The sequence below is a fragment of the Oryctolagus cuniculus genome, chromosome 13, assembly GCF_964237555.1.
Source record: "Oryctolagus cuniculus chromosome 13, mOryCun1.1, whole genome shotgun sequence".
Taxonomy (NCBI): domain Eukaryota; kingdom Metazoa; phylum Chordata; class Mammalia; order Lagomorpha; family Leporidae; genus Oryctolagus; species Oryctolagus cuniculus.
In genome coordinates, this window is record NC_091444.1 from 18,792,876 (window position 1) to 18,817,169 (window position 24,294).

The 24,294-nt window shown below is 62.1% G+C and overlaps 1 protein-coding gene across 4 annotated transcripts in view; it reads left to right on the plus strand.

The window, feature by feature from the left end:
* Nucleotides 1-1,653: 1,653 nt before the first annotated feature.
* Nucleotides 1,654-24,294, plus strand: part of PPFIA4 (PTPRF interacting protein alpha 4) — a gene marked incomplete at its 5' end in the record, with an annotated part of 30,443 nt that continues 7,802 nt past the window's right edge. For 2 of the 4 annotated variants that reach the window (XM_070055107.1, XM_070055108.1), the window contains 25 exon segments: nucleotides 1,654-1,755; nucleotides 1,929-2,093; nucleotides 2,367-2,441; nucleotides 2,654-2,743; nucleotides 3,287-3,478; nucleotides 3,690-3,836; nucleotides 4,121-4,255; nucleotides 5,906-5,989; nucleotides 6,229-6,360; nucleotides 6,490-6,552; nucleotides 7,066-7,157; nucleotides 9,276-9,384; nucleotides 10,724-10,932; nucleotides 12,015-12,255; nucleotides 12,616-12,651; nucleotides 12,836-12,969; nucleotides 13,163-13,329; nucleotides 15,425-15,518; nucleotides 15,811-15,892; nucleotides 16,271-16,471; nucleotides 17,135-17,197; nucleotides 17,750-17,776; nucleotides 19,262-19,437; nucleotides 22,994-23,091; nucleotides 23,522-23,697. In XM_070055107.1, coding sequence (XP_069911208.1) covers nucleotides 1,654-1,755; nucleotides 1,929-2,093; nucleotides 2,367-2,441; nucleotides 2,654-2,743; nucleotides 3,287-3,478; nucleotides 3,690-3,836; nucleotides 4,121-4,255; nucleotides 5,906-5,989; nucleotides 6,229-6,360; nucleotides 6,490-6,552; nucleotides 7,066-7,157; nucleotides 9,276-9,384; nucleotides 10,724-10,932; nucleotides 12,015-12,255; nucleotides 12,616-12,651; nucleotides 12,836-12,969; nucleotides 13,163-13,329; nucleotides 15,425-15,518; nucleotides 15,811-15,892; nucleotides 16,271-16,471; nucleotides 17,135-17,197; nucleotides 17,750-17,776; nucleotides 19,262-19,437; nucleotides 22,994-23,091; nucleotides 23,522-23,697 — 3,090 coding nt within the window. 4 annotated transcript variants of the gene reach the window in all.

Genomic DNA, 24,294 nt, shown 5'->3' on the forward strand with positions numbered 1-24,294 from the left:
GAGCCACGCAGGAATGGGGTCAGAGGTCGCGTGTTTCTCACGCTGTGGCATCTCTGGTCCCTCATCCCTTCCCTCTCTTGTCTCCCAGTCTCCTTTTTTTTTTTTTTTTTAATTTTATTTATTTATTTGACAGGTAGAGTTACAGACAGTGAGAGAAAGAGAGAGAGAGAGACAGAGACAGAGAGAGAGGTCTTCCATCCGCTGGGTCACTCTCCAAATGGCTGCAGCAGCCGGAGCTGCACTGATCCGAAGCCAGGAGCCAGGAGCTTCTTCTTGGTCTCCCAAATGGGTGCAGGGGCCCAAGCACTTGGGCCATCTTCCACTGCTTTCCCAGGCCATAGCAGAGAGCTGGACTGGAAGATGAGCAACCAGGACTAGAACTGGCGTGCATATGGGTTGCCGGTGCCGCAGGTGGAGGATTAACCTAGCGTGCCACAATGCCGGCCCCTCCCAGTCTCCTTTGCTGGCAGCGAGCAGAGGTTGCTTTGGGAATTGTTCCCTTGGTTGTGAGTCCTCGGTGTGTGAGGGCGGCTGCAGTGTCGGGTGGGCCATAGCCTCTGCCCAGTTGCTCGCAGGCCTTGGGCAGCCACGGAGGGTGGGCCCCTCACCTGGAAGCTGTTCTAGAATGGGAGAATTTGTGGGGAACAGGTTAGGATGGGCCTGGGATGGTGGGGCCAGCCTCTTACCCCTCTGCTCCTCCTGGGGCAGGTGGGGGGCAGTGGGCACCCCCCCCCCCCCGCCGAGGAGAGACGAGATGCGTGGGTATTAGGTCAGGGCAAGGGTTTTGGCATCAGGGGTAGCCCTGGCCCGAGTGAGCAGGGCCTCCAGGAACCAGGGCTGAAGCTCGGGCGGAGCTGGGGCATCAGGCAGGGGCCTCCACTCCGCCTGCTTTGTCGGCCGCCCGCAGCCTGCGGAACTTGGGGGACAGGTGGGAGAAACTTCTTGGGTGCCGACTCCGACACCATACTCAAAACTCCCTTCTCTTCTTGCTCTGATACCCATCCGCTCCTGTCTGGACCTTGTTCCCCAAACCAGGGGGCAGATCTACCCTCTGTCTCTCTCTTTTCTAAAGATTTATTTGTATTTGTTTGCAAGCTCTTCCATGTGCTGGTTCACTCCCCAAATGGCCACAACAGTGGGCCCAGGGCCAGGCTGAAGCCAGGAGCCTGGAGCTCCATTCGGGTCTCCAGCAGGGGCCCAAGCACTTGGGCCATCTTCTGCTCTTGTCCCAGACACATTAGCAGGGAGCTGGATCAGAAGTGGAGCAGCCGGGACTTGAACTGGTGCCCGTTTGGGGTGCCGGCGACACAGGTGGCGGCTTTCCCTGCTACCACAGGCCCCTCCATCACTTTCTAAAGCCGAGTGTCGCTGAGTTGCAGGAGAAAGGGAAGGGCCAGTGTGTGTAGGGGAAGGGACTCTCACTCTTGTGTCTACCTCGGCTCCCTCGTGTCCTGATGCATGCTTGGTCTGCACTCGGACTTCCCTGGGGAAGCACCTGCTGGCCACAGCTCTGCGGCCCTGCAGTGGGGGTGGAGCTTTGTGCCGGGGAGGGGTGGAGGTGAGGGATGAGGGAGAGGAGCCCTCCACAGCAGGTGGGCTGGACAGTGCCCAGAGGCTGCATCCCCAAGCCCTGAGGGACCTTGGGGTTTTCAGGAATTTGCCACCTTAACCCGGGAGCTGAGCATGTGTCGGGAGCAGCTTCTGGAGCGGGAGGAAGAGATCTCGGAGCTGAAAGCAGAGCGGAACAACACCAGGGTGAGTGGGCGTGGCCTGGAGTGTGTGTGTGTGTGTGTGTGTGTGTGTGCACGCGCGCGCACGCTCTTTTCCAGCGTGTCCTCATGCGCACTCGGTGAGCAGGTAGGCCCCGTGTGCAGCCCCCAGGGCATGGGCTCCCAACTCTCCTCTGGCCCTCGCTTGCTCCCCGCCAGCTGCTTCTGGAACATCTGGAATGCCTGGTGTCCCGGCATGAGCGGTCCCTGCGGGTGACCGTGGTGAAGCGCCAGGCGCAGTCGCCTTCGGGCGTGTCCAGCGAGGTGGAGGTGCTGAAGGCCCTCAAGTCGCTGTTTGAGCACCACAAGGCCCTGGATGAGAAGGTACTGTCTCCACGACATTCCCCTGCCCGCCCGGCCTCCCCTCCCTCCCTCAGGTGTCTGCTTGTAGCGTTTGGGGAACCTCTGGCTTCAGAGCCCACTCCGTCCCACCGGTGACCCAAGTTCAAGGTCCTCTGTTGGGTTCCCTATGGAAATTTGTCTTTGGGAGGCCTCTCACTTTCCTCCCTGGCTGACAGCAGCAGACCAGGCCCCACCCCTCCACCCTGCGTGCAGAGGGGTCCCCTCCCTTCTTCTATCTCGCCTTCCCTTGGGCAGGTGCGGGAGCGGCTCCGGGCAGCCCTGGAGCGAGTGACGACCTTGGAGGAGCAGCTGGCAGGAGCCCACCAGCAGGTAAACTGCCTGGGCCCCTTGGTCAGCGCCCTGCAGCTCTTGGACGCCCAGACTGCTTCAGTTCTGGGCTCTGCGCCTCCCTGGGCTTCTCCCTGCTGTGGCTGAGGGCCGTAAGCCCAGGCTAGACCGGCACCTCTTTCTGGGAGGTGGGGCCGCAGAAGAGTCTGGAACGTGTGGGAGGGTCTCGCCTCCAGGACTCATGTGCCCTACAGGTGTCCGCCCTGCAGCAGGGGGCAGGGGTCCGGGATGGAGCTGCAGAAGAGGAGGGGATGGCAGACATGGAGCCGAAGCGCCTGTGGAAGGTGGGTGCCGGGAGCTGCCCGTACCCCCCAGGAATACGGAGTGGAGGCCCTGCCCTGCCTCAGTTCAGTAGAGCAACTGCTTGAATTCAACTTGAGGCTTTCTCCACTATTCCCACTTCTTCTTTCTCCCTCCCATTTCACCTGCAAAGAGAGTTTTGTTTTGGTGCCCAGCGTACCGCTGGGCATGCCATGTGCTTGTCCGCCTCTGCTCTGCGGGGCCCCTAGCTCAGGGGTCAGCAGCAGGCAGGATTCCTTCTTTGTCCCCCCACCCCCAGCCCCCAGGCCCCTTTCTGGGTTACGAGAGGTAACTGAGACAGCAGGCAAGGCCAGAAAGTGCTGATCTGCAGGATTCAGGGGAGAGCGAGGGTGTTTGCTCATTGCGGTGTGTGTGGAGGGGGAGTTCCTGGGCCCCCAGGGGAAGGAAGGTGAACTTGGAGGTGTGCTGTGATGTCTGGGGGGGCAGAGCTCTGATCTGCTCCGGGGTGGGGCAGGGGAGTGAGTGACCCTGGCTCCCTGGAGACTGATGGCTCACTGTCCCCCGAGGATGGCGTGGGCCGGGTGGAGGAGCTGCAGGAGCTCCTGGAGAAGCAGAACTTTGAGCTGAGCCAGGCCCGGGAGCGACTGGTCACCCTGACCGCAACCGTGGCTGAACTTGAGGAGGACCTGGGCACAGCCCGCCGGGACCTCATCAAGTCGGAGGAGCTGAGCGGCAAGCACCAGCGGGACCTGCGGGAGGTGCGCATGGGCGCAGGCATTGGCGCTCAGGACGGTGTGGGCGGAGGGCGGGGCAGGGCCGGGGCAGCTAAGACCCAATGCCTGGCGGGTCCGGCGTGGGGAGGAGGGATGAGGGGGGTATCATGCCGGCCGGTGTTGGGGGCAGATGCATAGAGGGGGAGGTAGGGGAGGGGCTGGTGACCTCCCTTCTTGTCCCCTGTGCTGCCCCCAGGCTCTGGCCCAGAAAGAGGACATGGAGGAGCGAATCACCACGCTGGAGAAGCGCTACCTGGCTGCTCAGCGGGAGGCCACGTCCATCCACGACCTCAACGACAAACTGGAAAACGAGCTGGCCAACAAGGAGTCCCTGCACCGCCAGGTAAGGCCTCCCCCTGGGGTGCGGTGGGCATCCTGCCTGACCCTCGAGGTCCCCGTGATCCTGCTAAAGCCAAATGTCGCTTGGGGGCCCAGGAGCCCCTGGGGTCCTGCAGGTCAACTCGGGGCAGGGGAAGTCAGGCATCTTGGACAGCCGAGGACCCAGATGGTCCCTTGCTGCTTCTGACCCGTCACCTGCTCTCTGCTGAGGCCGGGGGGCGTTGTGCTCCATTCTGAGTCACGTCTCCACCCCTCCCCGTCCCTGTCCCCCCCCCCCCCCCCCCCCAGTGTGAGGAGAAGGCCCGGCACCTGCAGGAGCTGCTGGAGGTGGCCGAGCAGAGGCTGCAGCAGACAATGCGCAAGGCGGAGACGCTGCCAGAAGTGGAGGCTGAGCTGGCCCAGAGGGTTGCAGCCCTCACCAAGGCAAGTGGGCCCGAGGCTGGGCCCTGCCCTGTCCCCGCGTCCTGGACGCTGCTGGAGCCACACGGGCAGTGGGGGAGGGAGAGGGAGGCGCACTGGGCCGGGAGCCAGACACCCGCACTGCGTGACTGCCTGTCTGGCAGTGGGAAGAGTACTCCTACCCCTGTCCCTCCACGGGGGTGTGACCGGCCCCTAAGGAGGGGCGATGCCGGCGGAAGTCCTCATGTTGTCTTCTCACCGTGTGGCTCCTTCCTCCTTTTGTTTGGGGCTGGCGTGGGCAGATGAGGACTTTACTCTCTGGGAAGGTGAACCAGAGAGGAGGTGTGGGCCACATCTCTACGTCCCCTGGGCTGCAGGCGAGCACGTTTATTTGTAAAACCAATTTGAAGCACTGTAGATCGAGGGTTAACGTTTCAGTAATTCCTGAAAAGCGCACAGGCCGTCAACACAGGAAGCTGTCGGAGAGTAGGGTACACCGTGCGCTTGGACACGGGCGTGTCCATCAGAAGAACTTGGGAGTGTTTTCAGCAGGTTGGGGCCTCCGGGGTCCTGATGCAGGGTCACCATAGCTACCCTGAGCCATGCAGAGGACTCCTAACTCCTAACTCCTAACTCCAGTGGTTAGTAAGCACCGGGCCCTGGGGGCTGTGCAGGACCGAGGCTGGCCCATGTGCCCGTGTGGTAGCCTAGGTGCTCTGGGGCCCGTGGCCTGGCTGTCCCCCCAGGAGACACTGAGTGGCTCTGTGGCCGGGGAAAAGTCACCCCCTCACTAAACTAAACTGAATGTCCTTTCCTCAGGGATGCTGATGTTGGACTTGGTGGTCGCTAAGGGCTTTGCAGCCCCTGGGAAGGGAGGGCTGGGTTTTAATTCCGGCAGGGTGCTGTGTGTGGGGTGCTGAGCAGTCGGCTGCAGTGTCCCCAGAGACTGCCCGGAAGGGGCAGGCTCAGGGACTCATGCGTCCTAGGGCGTCATGGCGGGTGGGGGTGCTAGGGAAGGGTGTGCTGACTAAGATGTGTGATCGTCTGGAGTGTCTCGTCAGCAGAGACAGTGGGCTCTCCGTCTCTGCAGACACGGGACACAAAGGGAGACCTGTCTACCTGGGCTGGTTTAATGACAAAGGTAATGACCATGGCTGGGTGGCACTGCCGGGGCTTGTGGAGCTCTAAGTGCTAGCCATGGATTACTTCGCGTCGCCCTTGCAGCTGGCCAGCGGGCGTAGGTGTCGGTCTCCCCGTTTCCCAGTTGAGGAAGCTGGGGCACATGAGGTTCGGTCACGTGTACAGGGTCAGAGAGCGGGTTAGGGTCTGGACCCAGGCCATCTGGCTTCAGTTCCTGGTCGGAAGCGATTCCGAGAAGCAGAGAGGAGCTGGCGGGAGCTCGTGCTTCCAGGTGGAGTTGTTTCTGGAAGCTTGGGGAGGATTTACGGCCCTGGAGCCGTTAGCTCCAGGGTGTTTTAAGGCTGGTTGTGGCAGGACGGTGGTGGTGGGAGGGGCTGCCAGGGGTCTGTGTGCATGGGGAGGGAGGCAGTGGTGAGGGCAGTTTGCTCTGGGACGCTCGGTGGAGGGCTGAGCTTCATTGAGGCTGCGATCCCCAAGGCCACCTGGCAGCAGGTGCGGGGGAGATGCTATGGGCTGACCCCTCCCTGTCTCTAGGCTGAAGAGCGGCACGGCAACATCGAGGAACACCTGCGGCAGCTGGAGGGCCAGCTGGAGGAGAAGAACCAGGAGCTGGCCCGGGTGAGGGTTGCCAGGGTGGTCAGTGCAAGGGGCAAGGAGGAAGGGCCTGGCTAGGACCCTCGCCCCAGAGGGCGGTCAGGGGAGCTGGAGGGGGGCTCCCGGCGGGCGGGGGTGGGTGGGGGATGATGACGGAGAATGAGGAGGAGCAAGTGGGAGAGCGAGAGCTGCAGCTGGCGTGGTGGGCCCCTGGGTGGGCTGCGGGGCCCAGCTGGCTGGTGCGAGGCGGGCTGGCCGTGCAGGTGCGCCAGCGGGAGAAGATGAATGAGGACCACAACAAGCGGCTGTCCGACACCGTGGACCGGCTCCTGAGCGAGTCCAACGAGCGCCTGCAGCTCCACCTCAAGGAGCGCATGGCGGCCTTGGAAGAGAAGGTACTGTGGAGCCCAGGCCTGAGTGGGCGGGGTTAGGGCGGGACAGCCAGAGGAGGCGGGGAAAGATGAGGATGTGGGTGGAGCCTGCCAGGGGTGGAGTCAGCCTGGCTCACAGCCGCTGTCCCCCAGAACTCGCTGATCCAGGAGTTGGAGAGCTCCCAGCGGCAGATTGAGGAACAGCACCACCACAAGGTAGCCAGTCCGGACACGCACTGTTAGCGTGACTGTGAGCCCCTGTACACACCTTCCCGGGTTGCTCTGCACCGTGGCCATAGCCCTGGGTACACCACTCCCTGCAGGTACACAGCTGCGGCCACAGGCACAGGCATAGCATGGGCCGACCCCCATACATAAGGTCTGGAGGGGCCTCTAACCCTGCTAATGGCAGGAGTCAGCAAAGGTCCTGCGGCCAGGGCGGGGTGGGGGCGGGTGGGCACCCGCGAGCCTCCTGCTGCCCAGCCTGCTGGGCCACGCGTTTGTGTACTGCTGTGGGGACAGCGGACCTGTTCCAGGAGAGCCCTTGTGCAGACAGACACTCTGCTGGCCCCGCCCCCCTGCCTAGCACCCTGCTCACTTTGCAACCCCACCGCTTCTCTTTGGCGTCATCCGGGGGCTTGGCCTGGGAGCCCTTTGTCTCCCCAACTCTGCTGTCTTCTGTCCCTGGCTGACTCCCACTCTCCCCTCCCTGGGGTCTGCCTGGCACAGGGCCGCCTGTCCGAAGAGATTGAGAAGCTGCGCCAAGAGGTGGACCAGCTGAAGGGTCGAGGGGGGCCGTTTGTGGATGGCATCCACTCCAGGTACTGGAGCGCGGGCGGCCGGGCGTGCTGGGCCTGGGTCCTGGTGCAAGCCTCAGGAAGGAGACTTCCTCCCGCAAAGGACCGCCCAGGACCTCAGGGTCCTCCCCTAACTGGGGTGGGGCACTGAGGCCTGGGCAGCTTGGCCACGTGGCAGAGTAGGAGGGGGATGCCACGAGGCCAGCTGATGCCCCTGCTCCAGACTCGCACACTGGCCCTCCTGGGCGGAGGCGTGCCCTGGGGAAGCGTCTGCAGAGTTCCAGGCGCCCCGTGTCCTCAAGGCCGCGTGGAGAGTGCCACTCACGCTAGTTCTTTTGGGACTCCATCTTTACCATTGCTGGCCGAGTTCAGGTAGCAGGCAGCGGGGGTTCGGGTAGCAGGTGGGGGTGTTGGACGTTGAGGTGCTTCGTTGCTCGCCTGCTGTGGCACCCTTTTCCTGATGCCGAGTGTAGCTTTCCACCTAATGCCTGAATCAAGCCCACCTTTGAGGGCCCCGCTGGCTCCCCCCAACCCCCCGTTTTGTGAAACAGTCGGCATTGAGCTCAGACCTCCAGCCTGCCTCCTGTTTGCCTGCAGTGGCTGGGGAAGTTCATGCAGACCTGTGTGGCTGCTGCCACTCGGGGCGCGTGGCTCCAGGCCGTTTCCTCCCCAAACCAGACTCGAGGCAGAGCCCTTGCAGCGCCCTTTGGTCTCCTGTGGTGGCAGCAGCTCCCAGGAAGGAGGGCTACAGGAGACGCGTCCAGGCGTCCATGTGTGTGGGAGGCAGTGCTCGAGTTAGGGAAAGGGTATTAGCAGCCCAGGGGCCCGGGGTGGTGGACACTTGAGGGCCATTGTCAAGTTAACCAGGGATTACCTATAGGGCCAGGCGTGGAGACAGATGATAGGAGTTGGGATTCCTCCTACCCGTTGCTTCCTGTGGCTTGACCAGAGGGACACCCTCTCAGCAAGTAAGACACGGCCCAGAGTGCACCAAGCCTTTTGCTTTCCTTAATGTTGGGGATTCTTGGCTTCGGCTGTAGCCTCACTGGACCCGTCATGGAACTGGGTTGAGCTTCCTCCCCTTGCAGCTGCCTCGTAGATGGTCCAAGCTCACCTGCTCTCCTGTTCTCTGCCCCTCAGGGGCTCCCAGATGGCCAGGCACGGGGAAGAAACATTGCTTCTAGTACTCCAGGGCCAATTACGAGGGTCCTGAAATCTTAGGGTTGGGGTAGACCTTGGGACAGGCAAAGGGTCTCCCTGGCCTTTTTTGTTTTGTTTTTAAAGATTTATTTGTTTATTTGAAAGGCACAGTTACAGAGAGAGGGAGAGACACAGAGAGAGGTCTTCCATTCGTTGGTTCACTCCCCTAATGGCCACAATGGCCGTGACAGAACCAGGCTGAAGCCAGGAGCCGGGAGCTTCTTCCAGGTCTCCCACGCGAGTGCAGGGGCCCAAGGACTTGGGCCATCTTCTGCTGCCTTCCCAGGCATGTTCACAGGGGGCTGGGTCAGAAGTGGAGCAGCTGGGACACAAGTCGGCATTCATATGGGAGGCTGGCATCGCAGGCGGTGGCTTAACCCACTGCGCACCAAAGGTGACCCCTAACCTTTGCCCTTGACTGGTGTCCAGGACCTCCAGTGCTTCCTGGGGGTGGTGGTATAGAAAACGCAGCCCAGGACTCCACCTGGATTATGGGGAGGTCTGAGCACCGTGGCCGGGGGAAAGACCAAGAAGCAAAGACCCCCAGAGTGAAAGCCGTCCTCCCTGCTGCCCTCCCCAGTATCCACGTCCTCCCGCACCGTGCTGGTCACGTGGCCAGGGAGCCTCTGCTTCCATACCTCTTTGCTGGGGAGCTCAGCTTTGGAAAAGCCACCAGTTGCCCCGTGAGCCCGCTGTTGCCACTGGAAGGCCCTTTTTACATGCTAAGGTGAAAGCTGGGCCTTGGAACTCTCTCCCCTGGGTGCTTCTGAGCCCCCGAGCACCAGCAAACGGGCCTGATGGCTTCCCTTCCAGCACTCCCCAGAGCTCTGTGTCCCACCGAGACTGCTCTGAGCCCAGCAGCCCTGGCCTCTTGGGGCCCAGCGGGTGTGAGCTGGGGCCCATCCTCAGGGCTGTCTTTTCTCTCCCCTGCCGCCTCTCAAGGTCACACATGGGCAGTGCAGCGGACGTGCGCTTCTCCCTGACCACAGCCACCCACGCGCCCCCGGGGCTGCATCGCCACTACTCGGCGCTGAGGGAAGAGCCGGCCAAGGTGAGGGAGGAAGAGAAGAGTATGGGGGGGGGGTCTCCCCAGGGAGTTTGGGGTCAGTTCGGCCGCGTGCCTGGCTCCAGTTACACAGACGGCTGGCGTGTGGTGCAAATCCTCCCCTGCCCACCCCCATGTCAACGACAGCTGCAGCCCTGGGCTGGGGCCACTGTCAGCTGCAACAGCTGTGTCCCTCTGCCCCTACCTCGGCCTCCTGGTGGGTGAGAGGTAGGGGTTTGGCGGGCGTGCAGCCAGTCCCTGAGGCCCCAGTGAGGCGTGTGTGCGTGTGCCTGGGTGTGCAAGGCATGTGTTTCTGGTGCTCGGGGCGGGGGAAAGGATTGGCAAGCTTTCTGGAACAAAAGCTGTGGTTTGTGGGGGCGGTGACGCGTGACCTGGCCCTGTGGATGGCACCTGGGGTGTTCTGAGAAGCGGCTGTGGGTTCTTGCTCTCCGAGTCCGCCGAGGGAGGGGAGAAGGGACAGGGAAGGGCTGACGTCTGTCTTTCGGGGACGTCTGATTCCTGCGTGGCCCCGTAATCAGTGGTCGTGTTCTGTCCTGAGCCTGGGTCCTCCGCGAGGACTGAGTGAGAGGGAACTCCCTGTCTGATGGGGGCAGATCTGTCTCTGCTCTTCAGAAACCCTGGGTCTGATGGGGGAGTCACAGTCTGAGGGCACCTCTTTTTCTCCTCCCTTGTCAGAAGCCAGCGGCTGCCAGGAACTGAGCCTGAGGCGCACAGCCGCTGGGACAGGGCCCCGGGGGAAGCGAGGGCTCTGGTCGGAGCACGGGTGGGAGAGCGCCTCTCAAGGCTTCCCAGAAGGCTCTGCCGGTGCTGCACTTCCCCTGCTCTCTGCATCTCGCCACCCTCCATGAGTCTGTGCGAACAGCACAGCCTGTGCGCAGTGGTTTGTGCCATGCTGCGCCCTGGGCTCACGCGCACTTCCTCACTGAATGCGTGCGGTGACCTAAGCAGCAGGGGCTCACCCTCTCCCCGTTGTACAGACGAGGAAACTGAGGCACAGTAGCTGCAGCTTTCCCATGGTTGCATAGCTGAGACTCAGACCAAGGCAGACTGCTTCCGGGGTCTGTCCTTAGCCCTCCGGCTAGCAAAGCTCCACAAGTGAGAGCAGAATTTTGTAGTTGTAAGCTTGCAAAAAAAGAAAAGAAAAGCACCAAACCCATCCAGAGGGCTTTCTGGGAGGCAGGTTGTGAATCAGTGGGTCTGGGGGCGGGACCCGAGACACCGCGTTTCCGCGTTTCTCGAAAGCTCCCAGGAGGCGCCCGGGCCGCCGGCAGCCCTGCTACCCACGTGTCCGGTTGTGACTCCGCTACCCTCTGCCTTTGCTAAGGACTGGGAGCCACCTTCACTTCCAGGGGTGCTGGCCCCCACGGCCACCCCTGCCTTTGACAGTGACCCTGAGATCTCCGACGTGGATGAGGAGGAGCCAGGGGGTCTGGTGGGCTCCGTGGACGTCGTCTCCCCCAGCGGCCACTCAGATGCCCAGACCTTGGCCATGATGCTGCAGGAGCAGCTGGATGCCATCAACGAGGAGATCAGGTTAGGGCAGGGCCGAGGGCCGTGGAGGTGCCCGGGACGGGTCTTTTGTGTTGGGTGAGCAGAACTCTGCCCACTCCGTCTCCTGCCACACTCTGCAGACCTCTGGGGGCCTCTGGCAAGGCTCTGGCCCAGTTCTGGCCTGAGGGGGTCAGGCCCCAGGCTGGCGAGGTGGCTGGGCTGGGGAGAGGGATGGTCCTGTCACTCACTGTGTAGCTCCCGCACACAGAGGGAGCTCAGGGGGCGCTGTGTAAATGCCACTGTCCGTCCCACCCTGGTGTCTGAGGTAGGCAGCATCACCTCTGTTTTACAGACAAGGGAGCAGAAGCTCAGAGAGGTTAAGTGGCTTGCCCAAAGCCACACAGTAAGTGATAGAGCCAGAACTCAACTGGTTACACGGTTCCCTGCCTCCTGTCCCTAAGGAGGCAATGGCTGGGGGAGTTGGCCAGCCTCCCCTCCTCCTGTCTTTTTAGTGAGTTCATGCATGTTATTGACAAGTAGCAAGGGTGAATCTAGACCATACCCGAGCTTTCTGGCTATGGGACTTGCCTGGCTCACTGATTTGCAGACTTGGGTTTCACAAACCAGTTCTAAAGAACACAAGCACACACATGCACATGCCTGCACACATGTGCTCACATACATGCACACCGACGCACAAAGAGACACCAACATCGGATGTCCCTGGAGTAGCACGGACGAGCTCCCAGGACATGGGCAGGTCCCCCTCAGCGTACCCCACGCCTCTTCACACCATGTGCACACCCCTGCTAGCATTCCTGTGGGACAGAACAAGCCCCTCGGGCCTCGGCTTCAGCTACCAGTCCTGGCATTTGGGATCCGCTGATGGAAACCCCTGCAGGGAAACTGAGGCCCTGCAGGGCGGCTTAAGGCCACGGCAGGAATTCTGGTTTCTCAGGAATTCTGGTTTCCTGCGGTTTGTGTGCCTTTGTTTTGATTGCCCCCCGGGGACTCTGGGCACAGCAAGGTCTCCCTGGGCACACCCTCTGTGTGTGGTCACAGGGCACTGCCCCCTGCCGTGTTGGCTGGGCTGGTGGTCAGGGCCAGTCTCGCCTGCCTCGTAGGATGATCCAGGAGGAGAAGGAGTCCACGGAGCTTCGGGCCGAGGAGATTGAGACGCGCGTGACCAGTGGCAGCATGGAGGCCCTGAACCTGACGCAGCTGCGCAAGAGGGGCTCCATCCCCACCTCTCTGACCGCCCTGTCCCTGGCCAGTGCGTCCCCCCCGCTCAGCGGCCGCTCCACACCCAAGCTCAGCTCCCGCAGCGCTGCCCAGGACCTGGACCGAATGGGGGTCATGACCCTGGTGAGAGCCCGCCCCGGGCTCTGCGGCGGGGGTCTCTGGGGACACTGGGCTGCCTCTGCGTCAGCTGGGCCTTGAAGTCTCCGTCCTGTGCCGTGTGCTGACCCCGGCGTGGACTAGAACAGGGCTGGCGTGCTCTGCTCACCCTCTCCCTGGGATGGGCACAGATATCTTAAGATACTGCCCCAGGGCCCGCTCCGTGCTGTCTCAGAGGTGCCCTGACTCCTGGGTCCCCGCCAGCCCTTTCCTGCCGTCAGTCTCTCCAGGCCTGTCTTCCCGTCCCCAGACCACTGTGCTCCCCGTGGGTTGGCACCCGGGCACCCAGAGGGCGCGTCCGAGCTCACCCATCACTCTCTCTTCCAGCCCAGTGACCTAAGAAAGCATAGGAGGAAGCTGCTGGTGAGTGCTGCCGAGGACCCAGGTACTAACAGGCGAACCGCTCCCGGGCCCCGCCCTTGGGCTTCTCCCCGCGGGGGCCCTGGGCGCTGAGTCAGCTCGCGAGGCCTCCCCACTTGTCTCTGGGCTGGGTAGGCAGGCCCCCCGTCGCCCCCTCTATGCCCTGACGGCTCCACTGTCTGTTCAGTCGCCAGTGTCTCGGGAAGAGAACCGAGAGGATAAAGCCACCATAAAATGTGAGACTTCTCCTCCTTCCTCACCCAGGACGCTGCGGCTGGAGAGGCTGGGCCACCCCGCCCTGAGCCAGGAAGAAGGCAAGAGGTAGGCAGGGGGGGCCGGCCCCACCCCTGGGCTGCCCACCCCTCCCCCGCCTCTGGAGGGACGCTCCCACCTGCTCGGCTCGCACCCCCTCTTCCCGACCCCGGCGCGGACCCTGCAGTCTAACTGGCGCGTCTCCTGCTGTGGTGTAAGAGTGTGTCTCCTTATCCCGCCCCCCCTGGCTGTCGCCCCCTAGCGCCTTGGAGGACCAGGGCAGCAACCCCAGCAGCAGCAACAGCAGCCAGGACTCGCTGCACAAGGGCGCCAAGCGCAAGGGCATCAAGTCGTCCATCGGCCGCCTGTTTGGGAAGAAGGAGAAGGGCAGGCTGATCCAGCTGAGTCGGGATGGAGCCACGGGCCATGGTCTCTGTGCCCCTCCTCGCAGGGTGGGGCCTGGGGGGCACAGGGGAGTCCAGGAGCCTTGCCTGCCCACCTGCCAGGGCCAGGTGGGAGGAAGCCCCGGGCAGGCAGGTTTCTGCCCTGGAAGAGCCGGGGTTCCGTGGTCGCTGTGTCCTGGTGGGGTGCGTTGCTGCCGTGAGGTGGGAGCCCTGGGCTCTGCCCGTGCCAAGCCCTGTCTGGGTAACCACTGCCTCGCCTGCCGGAGAAGGTTCCCGCAGCGGTGAGAATCCCGGCCCGAAGGGCTCTGCAGTCACCGTGCCCAGAGCCGGTGCAGGGCCCATTTCTCGGTTCTTTAGAATCGGTTCTTTTTTTTTTTTTTTTTCTTTTGACAGGCAGAGTTAGACAGTGAGAGAGAAAGACAGAGAGAAAGAGAGAAAGGTCTTCTTTCTGTTGGTTCACCCCCCAAATGGCTGCTACGGCTGGCATGCTGTGCCGATCTGAAGCCAGGACCCAGGTGCTTCCTCCTGGTTTCCCATATGGGTGCAGGGCCCAAGCACTTGGCCATCCTCCACTGCCTTCCACTGCTGGACTGGATGAGGAGCAAGTGGGACAGAATTCGGCGCCCCAACCGGGACTAGAACCCGGGGTGCCAGCGCCGCAGGTGGAGGATTAGCCAAGTGAGCCGCAGCGCCGGCCAGGAGAATCGGTTCTTGATGGGAACTTATTTCTACCACATCTGGCCTCCAGGGCTCAAAATATTAGAACACCTAATTGTGGCTGCGTGGACCTTAAATTCAAGAAAGTGCTTGGGCTAAGGCGCGCGTTGTTATCACCACCGTGATCGCAGCAAGTGCTAGTGTGTCCTTGGCAGGTGGTAGGAGCAGGGCCCACGTGTGCTGTACGCCTGCCCCTCCCTCCTGCTCCTCCCGTCATCTCACACACTGTGGGTCACACACACACTGCCGGGTGACTGCGGGGCAGCGTTGGAGCCATGTGTCTTTGGAGCCCAGTGTGTGGTGAAAGGGAGGAAGGAGGGAGCCGATCCCCAGAGAGTGGGCTGCCAGAGAGGGCTGCTTTGGACTCGGGGCTCAGCTGCGGGTGGTGGTGGGGGGCGGCAGAAATGGCCCAGGCTCAGGCCCAGAGAGAAGGTGTAAGGGGTGGGTGGGGGCTGTGTGAGAGAGACTGGAAGGTTGTGGGGGTGGAGAGCAGAGCTTTGAGGCCATTTTGCTCATTCCAGCTGGGGAAGAAAGAGGGCGGGTGGGGGCAGAGTGTGAGGTGGCGTGGCGGTCCCCTGAGCCGGGGATGCTGGCAAATGTCACACAGGGCACGGGGAAGGGGGCTTATCACCTAGAAGAAAGGGACCTTTGAGCCCCAATGCATAATTATACCTTCCCCCACCTCACAGCCGTGTGAATCAGAACATAGCTCCTGCAGGGGGAGGGGGAGGAAGAGGGAGGCCCTTGGGATGGGGGTGTTCTGGCCAGGAATGAGGTAGAGGCTCCTCCTCCCCAGCCCATGGGGGAGGGGAAGTCGAGCGGTCTGAGAGGAGGGAGAGGTGTTTTGGGTGAAGCCTTGGGACCTCCTGGGCGCCCCATGCCGCTCCCTCTCTGGGGTCCCTGCACCTGCCGCCCCCTGCCAAGATGCTGCCCCTGGCCACGAATTGGACAGGACTCCGGCATCGATTCGGGCAGCTCCTTGATCAAAGAGCAGTGCACATCCCGCCTTCCTGGGAGCAGGCAGGGAGGACTGCCCTGTGCCAATTCCCGCCCCGGCCCACGGCAGCGTCTCTGTGCCTGGCTCTCTGGGTTCCCTTTGCGGGAGAGACAGTTTCTACCTAGGATTCTAGGGTGAAATGACTCTGGGTGAAAAACACCTCCACTGCTGAAGCTGTATGGGTTGGGGGAGACTCTTGGGGCTGGGGTGGTCCTCCTGATGCCACCTGGGACTGCCTCCCCAAAGGGGCTTGCGGAATGGACACTCCAGGAGTGCTGGGGTCCCCTCAGGTCCTCTTGGGCTGTCCCACGCTGGGGAGCCTCCTGCTGCTTTGCCCCCCGGCCTGTGGCCCAGGCCGCTGGAAGAGCAGCAGAGGGCTTGCTGATGCACCTCCTCTCCCTCGCAGTCCTGCTCACGGACCCCGAGCTCAGCCTGCAGGAACCCATGGTGCCTGCCAAGCTGGGGACCCAGGCAGAGAAGGACCGGCGGCTGAGGAAAAAGTAAGAGTCTCAGGCCAGGCTCCACGTGTGGGCCCAGGCCCTCCCCCCTCCCTCCAGGCCAACTGCCAGAGCCCAGCCAGGTCGCAGGGGCAGGGAGGAGGGGGGCTGGCCTGTTGAAGCCAGTGTGTGTGCCAGGCAGGGGCAAGCACCGTGGGAGCCCCTCGCCCTGGGTTCCGCCCCGCCTCTTGGTGTCGCATTGCTTCAGGCGTAGGCCTAGCTCCTGACCTCTGGTGGAGGCAGGGCTGGGGGGTGGCAGGGAGGGACCAGTGAGTCTGTTGTCCTCTGCCTCAAGACACCAGCTGCTTGAAGATGCCCGCAGGAAAGGGACGCCCTTCGCCCAGTGGGACGGCCCCACCGTGGTCTCCTGGCTGGAGGTAAGCCTGGAGGGAGGGATGCTAGGGCGCGGGGGGGGGGGGGGGGATAGTGTTCTAGAACTTTCCCAGTGTGTGGCTCCCCTGCCAAGTGCACGCGCCACCTCCTCCGTTACTCCGGAGGACAGAGTTGGTGCTCCTTACTGATGCCTTGCGGGTAGCCCAGTGTGAGGAAGGGGCCTTCGACTTCCGCAGGCCACTGGACTCTGCTCCTAGACGCCCCCAAGAAAATCCCCTCACCGCCCAGGCATCCGCAGAGTGGGAGAGAGAGGGGTTGGATGAAGCCGGCTCCAGCTTTCTCAGCTCCTGGGCTCTGCTGTGGGGCCCGGGCCCTGGGGAAAGGGGCTGAACCTGTCTCCCGTCCCGTGCCCATGTCTGCAGCTCTGGGTGGGGATGCCTGCCTGGTACGTGGCAGCCTGCCGGGCCAACGTCAAGAGCGGCGCCATCATGTCCGCCTTGTCGGACACGGAGATCCAGCGGGAGATCGGCATCAGCAACGCCCTGCACCGGCTCAAACTGCGGCTGGCCATCCAGGAGATGGTGTCCCTGACCAGCCCCTCCGCCCCGCCCACCTCCAGGACGGTGAGCAGCCTCCCTGTGCCCAGGACTTGCAGGGGCTCTGGCGCCACTGCTCCGGGGGAGATGGGAACACTGGGCCCTGCCCTTTCTTTCCCATCCCCCTGGGGGCTCAGGTCCTGGCTCCTGAGAGGGAGTGGCCTGCATTCTGGGTGGATCCCACAGGCCTGGTTCCCTGCCTGCCGCCCACCACCCCTGGGGTCCATGTCCCCCTCCATCCACTGCTGACAATTTCAGGTCCCCGCAGAGTTTCCAGGATGGGGTTTCTGGAGCTCTGCGTTTTTGTCAGGCTGGGGGACGCAGAGAGGGTAGGGCATTTGTGGACTCTGCTGGTCCTGTAGCCTCAACACGAGAATGCAGAACGCCCCTCGGACCCCAGAGTAAAACCTCCTGGCCCTGGACACTGCGAATGGGGTCAGCCCCATTGCAGATCAGCACCCTTTGTTCACCTTCACCCCGGCAGCCTTTCCTGAGCACGGCTGTATGCACGCGGCACCGTGCTAAGCCACAGATGTGTCTCTGGCCATCAGGCTGCCTGGAGCTGGACAGCATGCAGAGGCCAGGACTGGGCCCAAGGGAGCACTTGGGGAGGGGCATTGACCTTGTCCCCGTGGGCTCCTGGCCTGATGGGACCCATGGGCACCAGCTGGGTTTGCTCTCTGCCTGCAGTCTTCTGGGAATGTCTGGGTCACCCATGAAGAGATGGAAACTCTGGCAACATCCCCTAAAACAGTGAGTCTGGCCCTTAGCCCTGGCCCTGGGATGAGGACCAGTGGCTCCTGCGAGGAGGCTGTGGGTGATGGGGGTTGTGATGGGTCTGACCCAAGGCTGCCATCCCTGGGGTGTGGTTGGGCTCTCCCATCAGGGTGGAGGGCTGTGGGGAGAGAGCTGAGATTGGGAGCGGTTGGTGTGGGAGCAGCGGTCTCTTCTGGGGCCACTGGTGGAGAAGAGGCGGGCTGGGAGGGCCACGCCAGGCAGGGGGCCGCAGCCTCAGTCCCCGTCCTTGGCCTTGATCCATGGTGGAGCAACAGGAGGGTTGGGGGCTCCCACATGTGGCCTGGCTCCAGTGGGGCCTGGCAGGCACAGGCCCATGTTTCTGCCGCACACATGTGTGCTCTGCGCTCACTACAAACACGAGTGCGCGCACCAGCATGCGTCCCCGAGTCAGGCCGGTGCCGGCGGCCGGGGCGGCTGCTCCTCCGGGTCCCCGTGGGGCTGGAGTGGAGGCTGCTGGGTTTCTTGACTTTGCCTGTTTCCCCCGACTGCTGCGCTCGTTCCTGCTAGGACAGTGAGGAGGGCAGCTGGGCCCAGGTAAGCCTCCCCTCCCTTTCCAGAACGGCTCTCACCGGCTCTGCCCAGGTCCCTCCCTCGGGCCCTCCCCAGCAGGACACTGGCCAACCCCACCTGGGGGGCTGTGCTCCCAGCGGCTCCGCCTCTTCCCTTGGGCCCACCTCTCTTTGCAGGAATAGCGAGGCTTAGCCTGTGCTCAGTCTTCCTCCCCTTGGCTGTCTGGGGCCTTTCATTCATTCAGTGAGTGGGCATCTCTACCTAGAGACGGAGCCAGCAAAGCCCTCGGGGTGGTCCTGAAACCCAGAGCAGTCTCAGCAGTGCTGGGTGCTGTGGCGCTGAGTGCAGCGTGGAGCACTGTTCGCACTGACAGGGAGCACCCCAGCCACGGGAGACCGGGCAGATCTCTCGCTGGGGTGCTTCCGAACATTCATGGCAAATGGAGTTAACGAGTGTTTATTTTGATGCCAAGGATTTGAAAGCCGTGCATAGATTTGGCATGGGGGTGGGGGGATGCACCTGCCGTGAGCTTTTTGCAGACCCTTACTGTGGCCTAGTCACACTCAGCAGAGACAATGGAGGGGTCTGAGAAATACGAGGTGGAAAGTGGAAATCCCAGGGATTCATAGACTTTGATACTCAAACTCAAAAACAAGCAAAATGAGGAAAATACTGTTGAGAAAAATATACAATGGGATATGCAGGAAAAACAATGAAAACCTTTTGTTTTTTTTTTTTTTTTTTGGTCAAAGCAAGGGAATGATAGAAAACTCAGCCTGGTGGTCGCCTCTTGGCGGGGCAGTGGGAGACGGAGTGGGGAAGTGGAAGGGAGGGGTGAATGTGGCCGAGTGGACCGTGTTCTGGTTCCTAACCGGAGCGGCGTCCACAGAGGGTAACTGGGTTTTTATGCTCACTAGGGAACTTACGTTACATACAGCTCTGCGTGCATCAGCCGTTGGATTTTGAAAGCTGTTAACAACAGGGAATTTCTAGAGCAGGGACAGTGATGCCGGGCGGCTGTAAAGACTCAGGCCCTGGAGCACCTGCTCCCGGCAGGGCCCTGCCTGGGGCGGGCAGCAGAGGAGCAGGCCATCCTGGGCACTGCCTGCCGCCGCCGGCCAGCCTGGAGCTTCCGCGTGGGGTGGAGTGCATTGCCCCGCAGGGCCTCTGTGACAGGGCCTCTCTGCCCCGGGGCCAGCGGGCAGAACCGGGAAGGCGAGGCTGCTCCCAGCCCCCATGCGCATTCAGAGCCAACAGGACGGCTTCTGCAGCGTCTGCTGGCTGCTCACTAGTGTAGCTGACCGATCCGTGAGGGGAACCGGGGCGTGGTGGCGTCTCAGCGCGTCCCACTGACAGTGCCCCACTGCCGGCCCTTTCTGAGAGAGAGGAAGCTGAGGTTCTGTGGAATCGCACGCCTTCCCTCTGGAGTGAAGGGTGGGTTTTTTCCTCCTAACCAGAGAAGCCAGCTGGGCCTCTTCCTCACCCAGAGCCCCCTTCCTGTTCCCCCAGACCCTGGCCTACGGGGACATGAACCACGAGTGGATTGGCAACGAGTGGCTGCCCAGCCTGGGGCTCCCGCAGTACCGGAGCTACTTCATGGAGTGCCTGGTGGACGCCCGCATGCTGGACCACCTCACCAAGAAGGACCTGCGGGTGCACCTGAAGATGGTGGACAGCTTCCATCGGTGAGCCGGGCTGGCGGCGGGCCCTGCCCTGTGGACGGCTTCTCCAAGCCCTGGGGGGGCCTCTCCAGGAAGAAGCTCCTGGCTCCTGGCTTTGGATCTGACTGTTGCGGCCATCGGAGAGTGAACCAGAGAATGGAAGACCTCTCTCTCTCTTTCTCTGCCTCTGACTCTCTATAACTCTGCCTTTCAAATAAATTAAAAAAAAAAAATCTTAAAAAAACAAAAGAGTTAGGGAAAGGTAGAGAGAGAGATCTTCCATCCACTGGTTCAACTCCCATATGGCCACAATAGCTGAGGCTAGGCCAGGCTGAAGCCAGGAGCTTCATCCACGTCTCCCACATGGGTGCAGGGGCCCAAGGACTTGGGCCATCCTCCACTGCTTTCCCAGGCATGTCAGCAGGGAGCTGGTCACGAAGTGGAGCAGCCGGGACTCGAACCAGCGCCCATATGGAATGCCGGTTTTGCAGGCAGCGGCTTTACCAGCTGCGCCACAGCGCCGGCTCCAGCACCCGCTGCTCTGAGTGGCAGCAGGTCCCCCTGTGGGCAGTCGCCCTTCTGAGCTCTGGACGTTGCAGGTTTTGGTCCTTTTGTCTCTCGGCCTTCCTTTTCAGCTGCCGCTGCTCCACGGGGTTCCCCAGGGCTGACTCCCTGTCCGCGTTGCTCTGCTGACTTCTGCGAGCCTTCCCGGAGAAGACTCAGGCCGCCTCTGAGTCTGCTTCGGGGTCTCGCGGTTTCCACGTTGAGCAGCCAGGTCTTCCTGCGGCTCCGCCCTCAGCGTGGGACCCGCGGAACTCTCCCACTCTCCTCCTGGCTCAGGAGCGTAGCGCCAGAGACCCCAGACGGGCAGCCCGTGGACAGATGCTCTAAAAATGAGTTTTGCTGCTGCCTTTAATAGAAGAAGGAGATTTTTGTATGAAATCTCGCTTTTCTGGCTTCTATTGAGAAACTAAAAGCTGTGTCCACACCATCTAGCATGGGGGGCTGGGGTGGCGCCGCCCCTCCCCCGCCACGCGGGCCTTGGAGGTGGAGTGAGGTGGGCGCTGGTGGCGCCGGCCGTTGAACATTTTGAGGGTCCGGTGCACAGGCTGCGTTTTGAGCCAGGGTTCCTTGCGGGCCTGTGAGTGTTCCTGAGCATGTCTTCCAGGTCACGAGGAAGGGGCCTGGGTCACCTCCCGTGACAAGGGGCTGACGTGCAGGGGGACCAAGGTGGCCTGTGAGGAGGGCCTGTGTGCCCTCACCCCTGCCGCCCCCGCCTCTCAAGTGGGGCTGAGGGAGCCTCTTTTGTCTCTGCTGGAGGCTGCCAGGCTCAGCTGCACCTGTCCCTTGCTCAGTGATTGACGGCGCCGGGGGAGCAGGCCTGGGCTGATGGAGGATTTGCCTGCCCGGCCCCACCTGGGAGTGTGGAAATCCTCCCCGTGACCCCTGCATGCGGACCCTAGGACAGAGCCCCGGCCTGCACGCGCGGCCAGAGGCAGCTCGGAGTCACCAGGCCATCGGAGCGGCTGAGGCGTCTCCACGGCTTGCCCCCCGCCCGCCAGGGGTGCACCTGCTTTTGCTCTGCCGCACCCTTCATAAGCACATTCTTGCGTCTTTGAACCATCTTTCAAATCGTGTGTTTTCTGACGAGCAAGGGATGCTTTAAAATTCCTGTCTTACAAAGACAGAGACCAAGTCCTCAGCCAGCCGGTTGTCCCGGAGCTGTCTGCCTTGGAGCACGGCGCTCCGTGGAGCTGGGGGAGCAGGCACACACAGAGATCAGAAGTGCCACCCTACCAGTGGTGCCAGTGCTGGGCGCCCGTGGCAGTCCAGGGCCGGGGAGTGTCATCGTCACCGCTAGTCCTTGATGTGACTGTAAAGGCGTTAACATGGGTGCTGTGTGCCGCAGCTGCGCAAGTCCCAGGAGCTGAGGACTGGAGGCATTTGCAATTGTGCCTCCTCCTCTGGGCCCAGGCTGAAGCCAGGGGCTTGGGCGATGAATGGGTGGCTTGAGCCAAAAGGGGCCCCTAGAAGTGGCGTCCGAGCTGGGAGGGAGAGCCTGTGCCAGGCCCAGGGTGGAGAAGAGCAGTGTGCACGATGAGTTAGTCTCACAGAGCAGCGGCCTCAGGATGGCCAGGAGCAGTCGGGTCGGGAGGGAGCTTCCAGTCCGTCCCCATAGATGGAAAAACCCAGAGAAGCCAGAGCAAGGGTGGTGTGTGCTGCCGTAGACGTGGCGAGTTTCCTGTCCCCGGAGGTGGCAGGCACCGGCTCGGTGATGCTCTCAAGGAGGCCGGAAGGGGACAGCTTGCACTGATGGCCCAGGGAATCTGCAGACCTCCGGCTGGCTTAGTTCTTATTGAGTGCTTACTGTGCACCTGGTACCGGGTAAGGGCTCTCGTCATTCCTGAATGATGTCATTCAGTTCATTAAGTGCCTTTAGTGCCTTCTGTGCTGGGGTTTAGGACCAGAAAGTTCCCTGCCTTGGGGGTGCTCACACGGCAGCTGGGAGAGACATCAAGAGCAGTCAGGACAAGGTTATGTCAAGAGATAGAAAGTGCTGGCCGGCGCCGTGGCTCACTAGGCTGATCCTCCGCCTGTGGTGCCGGCACACCGGGTTCTAGTCCCGGTCGGGGTGCCGGATTCTGTCCCAGTTGCCCCTCTTCCAGTCCAGCTCTCTGCTGTGGCCCAGGAGTGCAGTGGAGGATGGCCCAAGTGCTTGGGCCCTGCACCCCATGGGAGACCAGGAGAAGTACCAGGCTCCTGCCATCGGATCGGATCAGCGTGGTGCACCGGCCGCAGCGCGCTGGCCGCGGCGGCCATTGGAGGGTGAACCAACGGCAAAGGAAGACCTTTCTCTCTCTGTCTCTCTCTCTCTCACTGTTCACTCTGCCTGTCCAAAAAAAAAAAAAAAAAAAAAAAAGAGAGAGAGAGAGAGATAGAAAGTGCTAGGGGAAAAGTTAAGCCAGGGTAGGGGGCACTGGGAATGTGGTCTGGGGGTCATGACAGTGACGGAGCCGCTTTTAGTCTGACAAACGAGGTGCCTGGAGAGTAGTACTGAGAAGGTGGCATTTGGTCAGAGAACTGGGGAGGAGTGTTCTGCGCAGAGGGAGAAGCCAGTGCAAAGGCCCTGAGGCATGCAGACCTAGTCCACCTGCTGTGTGTGAGGAACAGCAGGGGTCTCGATGTGGCTGCAGCAGAGACAGTGAGAGGGAGGGTAGTTGGCCGGGAGTTCAGACAGGTGAGAACGCAGGCCATGGAGTTCGGACAGGTGAGGACACAGGCCATGTGGCGTCCTGTAGGCCAACTTAAGGACCCTGAGTGAAATGGGATACAATGGCACGTGTCCTGTGTATACTTTGTGGGTGGGAGGGGTCTGTGTCATTCCAGGGCCTGGAGAGGGAGGGACTTGTTGCAGAGAGAGAAGCAGCCTTGAGGAAGCCACAGGAGCGGGAGAAGTGTGAGGGCCTGGGAGGCAGCAGGTCTGGACTTGCTGGGGCAGGTGCGGGTGCGGGGTGCGGGGTGCGGGGTGCGGGTGCGGGGCAGCTGGCGGCTCCAGCTCAGCGTGGCTGTGTGCCTGCAGGACCAGTCTGCAGTATGGCATCATGTGTCTGAAGCGGCTCAATTACGACCGCAAGGAGCTGGAGAAGAGGCGGGAGGAGAGCCAGCACGAGGTCAAGGGTGAGTGCGCCAGGCGGGATGGGCGCAGTCCGCCTCGCTGGCCCCTGCTCTGGCCCTGTGCCAAGGAAGCGTCCGGAGCCTCAGGGATGCTGCGTCTCTGAGGGAGATACAGCCTCAGCCCTGGGGTGCTCCCAGTCTGATGGGGGGACTTGGGCCGTGTGCAGTCAGTTATGCCCCCCCCACACACAGGACAAGTGCAAGGGGCCCCCTAGGGCAGCGCTAGGACTGTGCTCCTGGAACCTGGTGAGCTGGGCGGGGGCGGGGTTGCTACCTGGGCCGGGGCCCTGGGGAGTGAGCTGGGAGACTGTAGGCCTGCAGGCTGGCAGGGGTGGAGTGAGAGGAGGGAGAGGATGTGCAAAGGTAGGGGAGGAGCTACTCTGTTTCCATCCCTTGGGGCCACACTGGTCTCTTTCTGTCCCTTTTCGTCCAGATGTGCTGGTCTGGACCAATGACCAGGTGGTTCACTGGGTCCAGTCCATCGGACTTCGGGACTACGCCGGGAACCTGCGCGAGAGCGGTGTGCACGGCGCGCTGCTGGCCCTGGACGAGAACTTCGACCACAACACGCTGGCCCTGGTCCTCCAGATCCCCACGCAGAACACCCAGGTGGGCGCCTTGTCTCTCTCTCTCTCTCTGTCTCCGGCTTAGGGATTTGGGCGTGACCTATCTGGGACCTGTCCCAAAAGGGCCTGCAGTGTCCTCAGACCTCGGAGTTTCCAGCTCCTGGGGAACACGTGTCCTGCACCTGCACGCCCAGCACCCTCCCTGTGCCCACGCCCGCTGCTGTGGGCCCCCTCTCCTCCCAACCCCAGCGCGTAGCCACGCTCCTGGGCCTTCCCCTTCCTCCACCTGCCCCTCTAACCTGGCCTAGCAGGCAGTCGGGTTTCCTCTGTCTGCCTCCCCCAGGTCTTCTCCTGGCCGTAGACTTGAGGAAGCTAAAGATACCTAGGGGCACAGCACAGAGCCTCTGCACGCCGGGGCTTTGTCTCCAGTCAACAGCTTGGGAGATTAGCCCAGTCCTTAAGTGACATTTCGTAATCGTTGGGGAGCTGTCCTTCAGGAAGGGACTAGAGTCTTTAGAACCTGATTATGTGTGTGGCCTCGCTGGCCTCCTGTGGGCAGTGGATTCTAGAAGGTTCCCGGTTGTGTGAATGCTTCCTGAAGCTCTCCCGTGGAAGGGAGGTGAGTGAGGTTCTGGTCTCA